The following is a 14,388-nucleotide window of genomic DNA, read 5'->3' as shown; positions in this document are numbered from 1 at the left end:
ACAGCACAAAGAAACAGCCTGGCATCAGTTGCAGAGGGAAAAGGAAGGAGACAATGTTTTGGAGAGGGTGGATTTCAGCTGGGACACAGTTAACTGTAGAGAGACACTTCCAGGGGCTCTGACCAAAGGGTGTCACTTGATATTTGTGCAAAATTCCAGCTGTTCTCCAATACACCAGTTTCTGAATGCACAAGAAAAACCATCTTTGGTAGACACTTTGCTTTTGAGACCTGGTAAATCAGACCACTACTGGTATTCACTAAAAGTACTTTCTTGGACAAAGGTAGACTTCTCTAATGGTTTGCAATTTACTGTTGCAGCTCCAAAAGCAACTCTCTCTTATTTATACTGAAAACCCATAATTTTTACTTAATTTTTTACACAATTTTTTTTACTATTTTCAGTGATTCCTAAATTTGTCCCATCAGGTCAGTTCAGAACTTGCAGGATTGTACCATGGAAATGCACACTTAGCAGCATGGGATTGCAAACCATACCTTCAAAGTCTCATCAAATTCTGGATCCACCGTGCTCTTTTTGACAGCTGTCTTCCTCTTACTCCAAGGAGATTTATCAGGAAGTAAATAAACCTTCACATACCTTGGAGATAAAGATACATGGAAAGTGATCAGAAGGAGCAGGGAGGATCAAATGAAAAAACCAATTAGACGAGAGGAGATTTTTCTTAATTCTTAAACATTTTTATTGACTTCATCAGTTCCCAAGCAATAAAATGGCAAAATATTATTTATATATTTTTTCAATATTCTTGTGGATTTTCAGTTATCTTTGTGTACCATTCAGCTAATGTGTTTCAATTCCATTGTAGTTGGGGAGGGATTAAGATCTGAATAGGAATCCTGTTTTTATGGTCTTGGCCTCTGATAAAACAGTCCCCCAAAGAAGTCACCTTGTCAGTTGTAGTGACAGCTTTATGATAAAAGTAAACAGCATATTATGTGCTCAAAGAAGAAAAAAAATATATACATACTCCATCAACTTTAGAATCACTGCTACTTGTCCCCCAACATCCATGAAGATAATCTCATCTTCACAACATCAGGTAAATAATAAGAATAACTCAGAGGTCTTACAAATGCTAATTATTCTAACAGCCACTAGAACAAAAATGGGAGATTGCCTCAAGGGTTCAAAATTGTCCTAACATTGATTCAAGAAAAACCAGCCAAAAAAATTTCTGGAAGCTGAGTTGGACCAATATCAAGCACCAATGATTCATACCCAAAGTTTCTCAAATGGTCAAGTGAACACTAATACTTAAATATTTCCTTTAATATCAGTTCACTGGGCTGTACTTGTGTTATGGCTTTGAAACTAAAGAATTTCAGTAATAGAGAGTGCTTCTAGCCTGTCAGGGAAAGGAGCAGCTGTTTACACACTACAAAGCATTTTTAAACTGTACTTAAACATATTTCAGACATTATGTTTTAAATGAATTTTAAAAGAGCCTCTTGATTAATTTACTGGACAAATAAAATCAGCTGTATTTCATATCATCAATGCAGAATTTATACATATTCCCTATTTTTTCCAAACTGATCCATAGGTAAACCCATGTTTTAGAATATACAAGTACTAGAAGATTAGCTCCTTGTTCTATGAGCCCAGATAATTTTAATTAAAACATAGCCAGCCAGACTTCAAACCAGCAAATAAGCTAAATAATTAATCAGGTTTTAAACATCAGTTAAAAGCCTGCTTTTCAGCAAGCATGTCAAATTAGTGTGCTGTACTTTTTCATCCGGCTTGGAAACCAACAGAAGTATATAAATATATATCCATAGAGAACATAATGTTTACTACACAGCACTTCCCACATTGCCTTTCAGGCTTCCTGCAACTGTTTGCCTGCCTTAATTACCAGGGGACTTAGAGAACCTTGACCCACTTCTGAAGTGCTCCAAACAGCCCTTCTCCACAGGCTGCTCTTCCAGCAAGGCACTGCTCATCACCAAGCTTGTCTTTATGAATATTCTCTGCAAGATCTGCACAAAATCCATCATCCTTCTAGGTGAAGGTGACTGCAAGTCCATGATTCCAATGTGGGCCCTCGAATGCTCAAACAGGGTGAGACAGCAGGAGCAAGAACATGTAGTCAGGGATTCTGCCTGGTGATTTTCTGTCAGGGGTTACTGCATGGTCAGAGAGGACTCAAGTGATAAAGAGAGAAATCACCAAGGCTTAATTATCCAACCAAGATTTTCTATGGCATGTTTTATGCCAGAAATATCTACTTCTTCCTCTACAATGGCACATAATTATTAAACAGCTTTAGATTTTAAAATATGTTGTAGCAGCTGAAATGTTTACAGAAGACGGAAGAAATGTTATCACGTAAGATGGAAGCACCTAAGTAGTATAGCACCCACTCAGTGACCCACAATGGGTCAGCAGATGAATTAGAAACAGGACATCTCATGTTTCAGCCATAGCTTAAGAACTGAACAGCTACTCCTGAGGCCCAAAGGTACTCACCAGCAACACACATACCCAACTGCCTGCTCACAGGCAGGGAAAGAACTCCTAGCAGAAAATGGTCATAATGGAATCAGAACTGGTACAAAACCCATTTGTCTTGCAGTGTGTATGTGTACAAAGGGTTGGTGTCTGTGTTGCATGTTCTGAAGGTGCCAGTATTGCACACAAACATATCAACCCATTTCACTCATAACATGTATAAGTACTGTAAAAACCAGAACGTTTTCCTTATGTTCCTTCTTCTCTACAGATATACTTACGGGTTACACTTCTTCTTCTTCTCCTCTCCATAAGCCAGGTTCTTGCACCCCTTGATACAGATTTCCAAGATGCAAGCTCTGAAGTTGTACTTTAGGGCAAACTCTATTTCTCCTGTGATGTTAGCCTTGCCAAAATTGCCAGACTCAGTGCAAGTGCTGCTAAGACTATACAAACTCCCCTAAAAAAAGACAAATGTTTGGTAAAAGCAGCTTCAGACCAAACAGGACAAAAAATTTATTTCCCTCAGCAATCAGTGTTTTTACAGATATCACTGGAAAGCTACTGCAAATCATGAAATTTAGGGTAATCTGTATAAAACATTCCATTGCTTCCATAACATCTCCAAAAAATCACAACTGCAATTGCAATTCTACTGCCTTTGCTCTCTTCTCTTCGGTAAACTTTCTAGGCTGAGAAAATGCCTTAAGTAACTTCTGGATCTAGAAACTGTTTCTGAATAAAATTGCTATGTTGCTTCCCATGAGAAAAATGGGCTAAGTATCTGAAAGAGAGTAAAAAGTCCTCTGAAATCTAAAAACATGAAAAAACCACATTGAATTAGACTGGTTTTAATCCATAGCTCATAGTAGGGTACAATACCAAGACATTTGGTTCTACCATGTATTAGAGGAAATACCAAAGTGGCCTGTACATTCAGTAAATGCTTTACAAGATGCCCCAATTCCATATAAAAATTATGTATTCTGCCTTGCAGACCATTCAGGAGAGATTAAAGCATGAATACTTCCAGCTGTTGTACGTACATGCATAAAGATGTTCCCTAGCTAAGCTCAGCCACTTTGCTCTCCTTTCATTTACTTCCACCTTTGGGTCAAAGGTTTGGATGCTTTATATGTGTATATATGATGTGACCATATATAAAGAGCACTTGTGTCTAGCATTGACAGAAGGCAGGACACTGCAAAGAGATCAATCCTTTGGGGGGCCCAGCCCAGACATGTAACTCAAGGGTGCTATCTTGCCTTCACTGCAACAAATTATCAACTCAGAACAGTTTGATCTCCATTCATTTATAATGATATTCTTTAAGGTGAGCCCTAGAAACTTTTTACACAGCATTTGTCACGAAGGCACCGCTGTTGTGATCAGTCTCTCAGCAACACTGCCCTAGATTGCTAAGATATCTGTGTTAGATCACTCCTCCCCCTGAAAATAAACACCAACCCACACAGGACTGGTTGTCCAAGGAGTTCTGCATTGCACAACCCAGCAGCTACAAGTGCAAAGCAGTGTTTGCAAGATCATATCTCTCTTCTGTGGAGATGCTTTTCTTCCTTTGTACAGCATGCCAAATACTCATTTCACACCAAGGGATTTATTAGACTAAAGAGGCTACCTGCTCTCTCTTTTCAGCTCTAAGCAACACACACACGTGTCACAAGAAGGGTCAGAGTGCTTACTGAGAAAGTCAAAAGAAGGGTAAGGACTGTTTTGACCTGATGCTTGCAAATAATCTTGCTCCCTTCACAAGAAGTGTATCAGTGTAATCAGTCTAACTTGCAGCTTTGTTCAGCTCTGCACTTTCATTCACTAACATATTTTTATTCACCAGACCAGAAAATGTTTATTTGCCACCAAAATCTATTATGGCAATGGAAGGCACACAGAGTTTTGTCCTAAGCTCCTACGTCCCCAAACAAAATTCTGTGAAAGTACCTCATGTGTATTCCACAGAACACCCTATTTATTTAGGAAGGCTGGATAGGTGTTATGATTAATGATGTTTGGACTGAATATCACTAAATATGTCTCCCACCTGATCAGGTATCCCATACATTTTATGTACAAGTCACCACTTTTGGTTCAGTGAGCAGGGATTTAGCAATGACTTAACATATTGTACTTCTGTTGATGCCATCTGATGTTCTGGAAGATCATTTTTTTAATGGAGTGGCCTTCAACATCCAACAATTATCCATAAAGAGAATTTTAATGGATTTTGACCTCCGCCTTTATAAGATAGCAGAAAATATTTCAGTTTTAAAACTGAGCTTTCTGCAGCCCAGTTCAAATGGTTGTCATTGGAATCACAAAAAAAAAACCAAACCAGTAATACAAAACTGTTTTCCATTTGTCAGCTTAACACCTCAGACTCCCCAGTACAATGAACTACAAGAGAGCACCTAGGTCCCTCTGTGTGTTTCTGCTTCTCTGTCAAGTGAGCAGCCTGGTTTGAGTCCCCAAGTCATTTGAGTTCCCTTCTTTACAAGATCAGTCAGGAATTCTTTGGATACTTCACCTTGCTTAACCTCATCACTAATAGATAGAAATTAGCTTCCACAGTTAATCACAGAGGCTTTAAAGCACTGTGCTGAATTCATTTATAACCAGCTTTCTTCTCTCTCATTTGCAGTATTCAAAATGCCATCCAACAGAAGATGATTCAATGTCATCCCCTAAGCCTATGAACTGCTCCCTTGGCTTCCATCACTGTCAGTTTCCTCTTCATTCACTGACATTCTGACATTTGAATTTCCACTGACATTTCCAATACCACAGTTCTTGCAGACTGACAAAACCCTTCTGGTAAATGAAGCTTGAAGAGAAAAAGCCAGAGATACTAGGTGAGAAAGTAGCACATTCATAATCCCAATCCTAATAATCAAATGGGAAGAATGTTAGCTGCATTTGCAAAATTCAGAAGAAGTTATTCTATCAATTATTCATTATCAGTGGATGATATATCCATCAATTATCCATTATTAATTTGCCTTATGCTTCAAAAGGTTCACAGTGTTACTGTGAGGACTGTGCCAAAAGCATCAATCTTTCAGCAGATACAAACTCAAGTGCAATACTTCCTTCATTTTGTAACATAACCCAAAATACACCAACATTCTGCAAAAGCTTTTATATTAGTTCCCTTTAAACACCTCTTCTGTTGTGTTTCACCTTTAACTTACGTGTTTTTTGCCATCACAGAAAACTGTATCACTTGTGGGACTGGTTGTTATGTCTTCTTCCTTGCAACTACTTTTGCTCTGAGTTTCGCTGTCATTTTTGGCCCCAGTGATTAGCTGTTGCAGACTGGGTGTACTTTTCATCTGTAAGAAATTCAGAAAGTTTTTTTGTTTTTTAAATTTAAGAAAAATGTCCTGATTCTAGAATATTATCAAGAAAAGTCAGTAAGTATCTACAACTGACTCTGATTAAGGTCATGCAGATGGCACACCTTCAAAAATAATGTAGCAACTTAATTTAAATGTTGATTTATAACTCTTTCAACCCAGTTAGTGGTACACTCATTATATTAATAATTTTTTAAAATCAACACACCACCAGCTAATCTAAGAGTCACAACCACAGCAATTACTAACATCAGTCTACTAATAACACACCAAAAGTAGCAATATATTAATAAAAGCCCTTATTAGACCTTAACAAAACAGTAATTTTGGAAGAAAATATAATCTTGCCTCTAGGAAATTAAAAACTGTATTTTGCAATATGCATGACACATGCCCATGTTTACCTATGCAAGAATGAACATAAGTTGAAAGAGATATGAAAATAGAAACAGACTGACAAGTTCCTTTCCCTTTGTTTATAGAAAAAGTTTAAAATTCCAAGGTGTTCTTGACTTTGCTTTGACTAAGTCCATTCACCTTTCCAATTTTCCCATGAAAACCCTGATAATTTCTGATATATATCTAAATCAAAACTCCCTGAGATTTGTCTTCAGCCACCTCTGTCACCAAGTACAACAGCTAATAGAATGAAGTGCTGAAATACAAATACATAGGGCGGGAAATATGCTCAAAATATTGGTGTTTGGGGCACACCACTTCCTGGGGATAATACAATCTATGAAAAGTATGTTGACACCTCAATGGATAGGAAAAAAAGCAAGGTAAGAAATTTTACATGGTTAGGATCTAAGAAAATAAGTTATTTTTAAAAATTGTGTAACAGATTACCCAAAATATTAAAAAGAATATAGTGTGACTGAATCAATAGCAAGGATTAGGACTTATTTGCACAAAGGAAACAGGAAACGTGAAAGAATCCCTCCTGCAGACAGCACTAGAAAATGAGGACAAGAGGTAAGATAATACAGTGAGATTACTTCTGAAAAAAACAGGTTGTGCAAAACCTTAACCAGTCTGCTATTATAACAACACACAGAAATTTTGGTGTCTATTAAGTGCCCTGCTTTAAGAACAGATGCAAGAATGAAGTTACCTTGTGAGAAGGAAACAGACAGAAAATGCATTCAGAATACAGTCTCAAAAAACCCCTAACTAAACCCAAAATAGTATTTCCTAGCAGAGAAACTGTCTTCTGCTTTATAAAACCTGAAACACAAGCGATTTTCACTTGCTAACCAAAACAAGCTAAATACACTGCATTTTAGCTTCTACATGGATCAGAAAGACTTTGCTATTGTGCAGTACAGAAGAGGCTGACAAGGCAACACAGCTACCAGTGCTAAATTCAGCAGCAGGTCATACAAGCCCAGCCCAGCTCTAGTGTCTGCTGCTGTTGCCACAGGAGAGGTATCCCAGAGCTACCAACGCACCACAAAGAGCTCCCAGACGTGGCACATGCCTGCTTGCTCCCCCAGTAAGGCAGGGACAACTGCACTTCCCTTAGTAAACTTAGGGATTCTAAAGATAAGAGGCCCTCAAAATCCAAGTTTTACACTGGCTGGTACTTCTTGTCGTTGGATTTGATTGTTTCACTAATACTGAGTTTAAGTATAATCTCTTTCAACTTTAATCCAAAGGAAGCAAGCTCTGCACACATCACAAATTTAGAAAACAAACTTAAGAAACAGATAGTGTCCTTGAGGCTTAAATAGTGCCCCGGTCTTCCACACTGCACATTCAAACTTGTGGTTACAGTTACTACTCCACAGTCACGCCTTAGAGAAAAATACAGTTTCTAGGGGGAAAAGCCACTCTTCTGATTCATGCTCTGAAAACAAAAGTTCTTCTGGGTGGAAATCATAACAAGTAGAGATTTCAAGATGATATTTTCTATAAGTATAATTAGTTGTTTGGCAAGTGTAATTTAAAACAGGTTCCGTCCGGTAACTTAAGGCATAGTTCAAGTAAGGATGTAAACAGCTACCCTTTCTAAAGGAAAACAAAGCTGAAGGACATTCACAATTTAAAAAAAAAAAAATCAACATTACTTCTCACACAACTAAAATTTTATCTTAAATATAGTCCAGAGATCAAATGACTCAGAGAAATAGCACTCTGGCACAGAAACACTGAAATCTATTTTTCAAAACCTGCAATGCAAAGTGCGGACATAAGTTCTAAATTTTTAAACAGGCAATTAAAAACCCACACAAATAATTTGTATTCTCCTACTAATTAATTTCTTAAGCCAAAGAATGCATATCCATCTTTTAAATGTGGCAGATTGATTGTGACCAGCATGCAGTGAAGCATAGTCTGAATTCACATTGCCCCCAACTGTGATGTTTTTCAATGCCTTAGAGGTGCAGTTCTCTGCCTGTGGAATAAAGCTAATACTGTGGCTTGCCACAGTGAAAGCAGCACTCAGGTAACCAATAATTGTTGCCAATTCTATTGATAATTTAATTGCATAAACAAATACCATAACTAATTTCACAGAGTTCTCAGATGTTGTTGGGCCAATTCAAACTGCCCAGTCTGTGCAATTTGGCATCCTGTCTCTTCCATTTATCAGCACCTAACACTTCTGAGGAAAAGGAAAAAGAGCTCAAGGGAGCTGTGAGCAATGTGTGCCACAAGATCTGGCTCAAAGCAAGGGCTTTTCTCAGCATCTAATCCAGGCACTTAGCAAACCACACTGACCTCACTCAGACTAACAAGGCAATTCAGTAAGTAACCACAATGTGGAAAACTGAGTATGGACAAAGTGCAGTCACTTGAGAGCTGAAAGTGTACAAAATAAAATCTTCAGTGTAACTCTAAAACAAAAATGTGAGATCATCTTGAGCCCTACACAATTTATAGGAAGAGATTTGACTGGATTTTTCTCAAGCTTCTCAAGAAAACACTGAAAATTAGAGACTGTAACCAAAGCAAAACAGAAAGGGAGGTTGCATAGCAACTAACAGCAATGCAATTTCTCCCTGACAAGTTAAAAAATGCTCAGAAAACATCAGAATGAGTCTGGGATGGTCATAGATTGTCCTGGTCAGCAGCAAAAGGGGCAGGAAGAAGACAAGATAGAGCATCTCTCTGCAGTCTTACAATCACATAGAGCAGGTATCAATTCAACCTCAAGAGAATCTGTGACCACCTGAGAGCAAAACGTCCCATCCCTTGCCATCCTTCCCTCCCTTGTTAAAAATCCCAGTCTAACATCTCATCTCTGTTGTGCAGAATCTGTGCAAAACCTTGAGAAGAATCAGAGTTCTGACCACAGTCAGTGAATATCAGCTATGTTCATAAAATAAAAGAAAAATTCCACTGTGCACATGATTGCTCTCACAAACGTATTTCACTCTGAGACAGCTCTTACAGTTAGAGACTGTGTATAATAATATGGATACCCTGCTTGTAACGTTGATTGCAGTGTCAGACTGGCTCCTTCTTTGCTTTCTTCTTTCCACATTCTTCCCACAATCTGTGGTTAGGACACATCTGTCAGCCATATCATTCTGGGACTTTGATATTTCTGAAGATAGAATAAAGAGAAAAGTCACTATAACAAACTTTGCAAGCAATCCTATAGATTTATAGGCTAATTCTGTAGCCTTCAAACTGTCATCCTGTACCTTTAGAATTGATCTCCAAAGAGTAAGAAACAGCTGGAAAGACAAGTGGTTGTCATATTGTATATAATTATATTTTGCCTGCCTAAATCTTTCATGCTGTTTCAACTGGAAATTATACTCCTTGCTGCCTATCATTATAGCTGCTGCAAGGAGTGGTGAGCCATCAAATAGAGTTTCCTCTCAGAAGCAGCTACTACAGCTCCTATGTATAGTTTGATTTGTAAAGCAGTTTGGTTTGGTTCAGGATAAAAGCAAAATCATTACAACATAAAGCAACATGACAATGACAAGTAGAAAGAAGATCATATTGGAAAATACTTAGAAATGTATCCCAAAATATGGATGAAAGGAAGGATGTTACATACTCTGGTCCCAAACTACATATAATTTTAAGAACCTGAATAGCCCACACTGACTTCAATAGCACTACTCATATGGATAAGCTTATGTCCATACTTAAGTATCTCATTGAACTAGCACTTCAGTAACATTTAGTTTATCAGCAAATAAATCTACAGGATGACTGAACATCTGATGCCCCACTTTTCATTTCTTATTCCTTAGTGTACACTCAGAATTTTGCTTAAAGGGAAGGGCAGCACTCATCCATTTCTGAAGTTGAATATGAGCAGGCTTAACTGCAGATACTTTGTTGTCAATCCCAGATAGACTCTCTGAAGAATTAAAAATTTATAAGTAGCACATGAAATAGCTATCATATGTTTAATTCATACAGAAGAAATAAACACTTCTCTCACAACATGAACCTCTGTGGAGGAACCTCAAACAGCAGACAATACAACATTATAGTATTCAAAAACAATAGCACTCAAGTGTGATTTTTAAAGACGCTCTGGGTTAGTTTTGTTCTTAGCAGCAATCAGTCCTCAGATGTTTACTGTACTCTGTGTACACCATTAAGGCACCATGTGACCCATTCAAAGGCAGGCTCAATTAAGCCATCTCTGTAAACGAAACCAGGTTTTTAACATACACAATGAAATCAGAGATCATAAAAGAGACTGGAATTGAGAGTTCTAATGGAATAGATACAATCTGAGTAGCTTGACCAGCAGCAAAGGCAGAAACACCAGCCTTGTCTCACACTCTTACAAGGAACAGGATATAGAACAGGTTATTGTGTGAGAAAAGACAAATGTTCAGTTTTCATATCTATTCTTCTTTTGGCTTCTCTACCCAAATATCGTTAAGGCTTGCACTCTCTCTAGTGCCAAGGGCAATTTTTCACTGCAAATAAAACTACAACCAGTAATTCATTTTACATTCACCAAAAGGCCACCATTGGATTACAATCTCCTCTTGCTGCCAAGCCCCACTGGAACAGGAGGCAGCAGCATAAAGGAGCAGACTGTACAACGGCAGCTTTGTGCTGCACGCGCCGATCCCTCGTTCCTGCTGCTCTCAGACATGCACACACACTGCCTCCAGTGAGAGAGTCAGAGGCACAACGAGCTTCTCCAGGTTTATTTACTGCAGCACACAAGAGCTGGGTGTATTAAATACCTCTGGAAACCAGGACACTTTTATCTAGATAAGATACAGAGCACTAACTTTAGACACTCATGATCAAAAACATTTATCAGCACAGTAGCAGGTTTCATTGAGAAGCCATACAATCTGAAAAAGCTGCTCTCTTAAGAAACTCAAGTCTTTCTCTCTGTCATACTTCCTACACTTTTGAATTACTGACTTCAATGATTGCAACAGCCTGTTATTTTCTCCCAAATTAAACTGCTCCACATTACCTGGGGATGAGAGCACCTCAGTGGGGTTTCACCTGTAGCTGAACTGAACTAACAACTTGTTTCCATCTCCCTCTGGAATGCCTGCTCTGCTCTTCTCCATCCCTGATATGGCTCCTGATCATGTGGACTAGATCATGTGGACCAGCACCCTCTGTTGTAGATGTTCCAACATATATCTTACCTTGATCCCATTTAACTCACTAAAACAGCAGAAAAGTACCTATGTGTTTTGTCTAGGTTAATGCTCTGCCCTTTAAAAGAGCTAAACCAGTTTCCAGAGGGTTCCAGATGCTAATTAAGCAGCATAATGCTCAAAAGAGAGAGAAAAGATGTGAGTGGAGTAGAACCTTCCTTTTGGTAGCAGGGAAATAAGTTAGTTTGCAGTCCTGACAGTTTTTACCAGTAACTCTGGGATACAGCCAGGCTTAAAACCAACAGAAAGCTGAATAAATTACTTTGCATCCAGTTCTGTGCTGCCACTATTACTCTTTCCAGGGTCTTACACCACTGTATGCTTCTCTTTAGGAGCAGATCACCACATCTCTGCATAGCTTTAATATGTGTTCTCACAACATTAAATATGCATAGTTCAAGGAGAACAGGTCTTTAAGATGGGTGGAAGAAGCTAAAGGAAAGACCAAACAAGAAATAAAACAAGACTTAGGAGGAAAGGCAGAAAGGCACTGGAGCCAGATTTGTTCAGGTCTAATCTCACATGTGGGGTTGTATAAGTTGAAGCTAGTAAGAAAACACTACAGTTTGTTCAAATCCATGCAAATTTGCAAGCCCCTGTAATCTTCTTAAGGCTCAGAAGTTGTTTTCCTCTGGTCACTGATGCCTTTAATTTGTTTTTCACAAAGGCTGACTGTCCTCAGTGTAGTTAGCCTTAGAGGTGCACCCACAGTCTGCATCCCTAGGAAAAGCAGACAGTGTAAGAGAATGGAAGGAACCAAAAGCATCAGAATGGAACAGGAGTTGTTAGGACTGGAAAGCACTTAGAAATGTGCACTGAAAAATTCCACACAACTAGACTGAGAAAGAGGAAGGAAGTCCTCATAAATACTGCTAGTGAATGAAAATATTAAACTCCTGTTAAATGACAGACTCTTAAACCGGGTCAGCTGGGGTTTGGCCAGCTAACATGAAGATCAGAAATTGGTTATTACTCTAACATGAATTAAATATACTGCATCTAAACACCTGGTAAATGAGAAGAAAAATCATACAGTCTATTCATATCTTTACAAGAAAGGTGTTCTGGTTTGATATAACCAGTTTATTTAACAACTGGCAGAATACTTAAGTAGAACTAGATTTCCTGTATTATTTTTCAGGTTGGCACAACCTTGGCATTAATAGTTTCAGCCATTACTCAATAGCCTTTTTTTATAACAACTTCTTGGCTAACACTGTGGCCAAAAAAATCAAAACATTTGACTACATTATCCTGGAATGACAAGACAGTGAAAGCTACTTACTTTTTATATGTGTTGTGAGAGACAAAAACAAGTTTTCCACAGATTTATTAAACCTTTTAGACTCTCCAAGTTCCTGCAAATGGGAGATGCAACAAGTAAGAAAACACAAAAGATTTGTAATTTTAAAGTTCCCCAGGATTATATATCTAGAGACCACATAACAATCGGTTGGTAAAGCTGCAGCCCTTTGCTCACTTCTGGGGACAAATACATCTGAGGACATACATTGATGTATGGAAAGTCATCTTTTCAGTTCCATGGTCTTTCACATATAAGCAGAACTCCTCACAGAAAGATCACATCATAAGTTCACAAATACAGCTAATTACATCACTGATTTGTGGTAAGGTATTTAATACTTTTATCTATTACAGAAGAAAGAGTTCTCATCAAACTCTAGGTAAGTACATAAGAATGTTTACAGAACTGCAATGGTCTTCAAAACCAGGCCCTGAGGATCCAGTCCAAAATTAAACAAAACAGTATTTAGTGCAATTTCTGTGAGTTTCAAGCCATGTTTTACTATTCTACTCACTAGAAACTGGATTGCAAAGGCAGCTATCAAATTCACTGTTTCTCACTCAGTAATGAAAGTGATACGTGACTACTGAAAGTCACAGAAACACAGGATCCTTCAGGTTTGACTGGAACTCATATCTCTGTCCAGTCTTCCTGTGATGAGGCACCAAAACCAGATGCAACATTCTAATCTCAAGTAGAGTGGTTAACCACTTCCCTCAAAAACTGAAAAATAATTGAAAACAGCCCTCATAGCCTCTAAACTTTCTCTCCCAGTACCCATGCAGCATAAAAATAATGACAAAGAAGCAAAAGGCTGCATTTATATTGCCGAGGGATGTTACAGCAGTTATTTACCACATTTCTGTGGCTGATCTTTTCATATGAATGACACTCTAGAGGGTGCACTTATATGTATATTTTGCAGATACATACATTACCCATCACATTGGCTCCTGCTGGCGATTCTGCGAAAGGAGGTGGAGTTGGAGGTACGACAGAAATTTTGCTAGAAATTTAAGAGATAAACATTGCAATAATTAATATATGATGCCAACAGATGAAGATACTGTGCATGTTGCAGCACAGGTTTATTGCCTGTTCTTTCTACCCTCTCAATCTTGGGGTGCTCCAGGTAAAATTATTAAATTAGAACTATCAGGAAGACCAAATTTAGGATAAACTCCCTAGACTTCTAAATGGCTGGGAGTATCACAGTCCATGTCCTGAATTCTAAAACACAATTGCTGTAAAATGCACCCCATGTCTTGTTCAGAGATGTTTTCAAAACTCAGTCATCTTTATTTACAATACTAAAAGGACCCTTCCTTGCCTGAGTTCAGAGCTGTTAAAGACCCTTTAAACATTCCTGTCATTCCATCTGAGGTAAATAGTCCTGGTTTGTGAAAAAAAAAAAAAAAAAAAGAAAAGATTCTGTTATTACAGCACAATCACAGATCCTAAGGTAGCTGGTGAACTTCCTTCTTGATTCTTTTTTCATTTTTACCACACCCAGGTAAGAGCAAGCCTTGGTTAGGATCTTATCCAGCTGAATACAAGTTTTTCTTATGCAGGGGTGCCTTGTCAGACAATTATATTAAATTGAAGCCATCTCTTCATATCT

The 14,388-nt window shown here is 38.2% G+C and overlaps 1 protein-coding gene across 1 annotated transcript in view; it reads right to left on the bottom strand.

Annotated features, from left to right (window-relative positions):
- The window catches only part of SYTL3 (synaptotagmin like 3), a gene marked incomplete at both ends in the record, with an annotated part of 28,331 nt that overhangs the window by 5,848 nt on the left and 8,095 nt on the right, over positions 1-14,388 (bottom strand). Inside the window, 6 exons of the mRNA XM_084202578.1 lie at positions 498-600; positions 2,760-2,938; positions 5,685-5,825; positions 9,278-9,402; positions 12,747-12,819; positions 13,701-13,773. Coding sequence (XP_084058704.1) covers positions 498-600; positions 2,760-2,938; positions 5,685-5,825; positions 9,278-9,402; positions 12,747-12,819; positions 13,701-13,773 — 694 coding nt within the window. The remainder of the gene's footprint in view (positions 1-497; positions 601-2,759; positions 2,939-5,684; positions 5,826-9,277; positions 9,403-12,746; positions 12,820-13,700; positions 13,774-14,388) is intronic.

The sequence above is a fragment of the Fringilla coelebs genome (genome assembly GCF_963513975.1).
Source record: "Fringilla coelebs genome assembly, chromosome: 3".
NCBI classification, from domain to species: Eukaryota; Metazoa; Chordata; class Aves; order Passeriformes; family Fringillidae; genus Fringilla; species Fringilla coelebs.
Note: the sequence above shows the minus strand (reverse complement) of the source record. Positions and strands in the feature narration are given on the sequence as shown.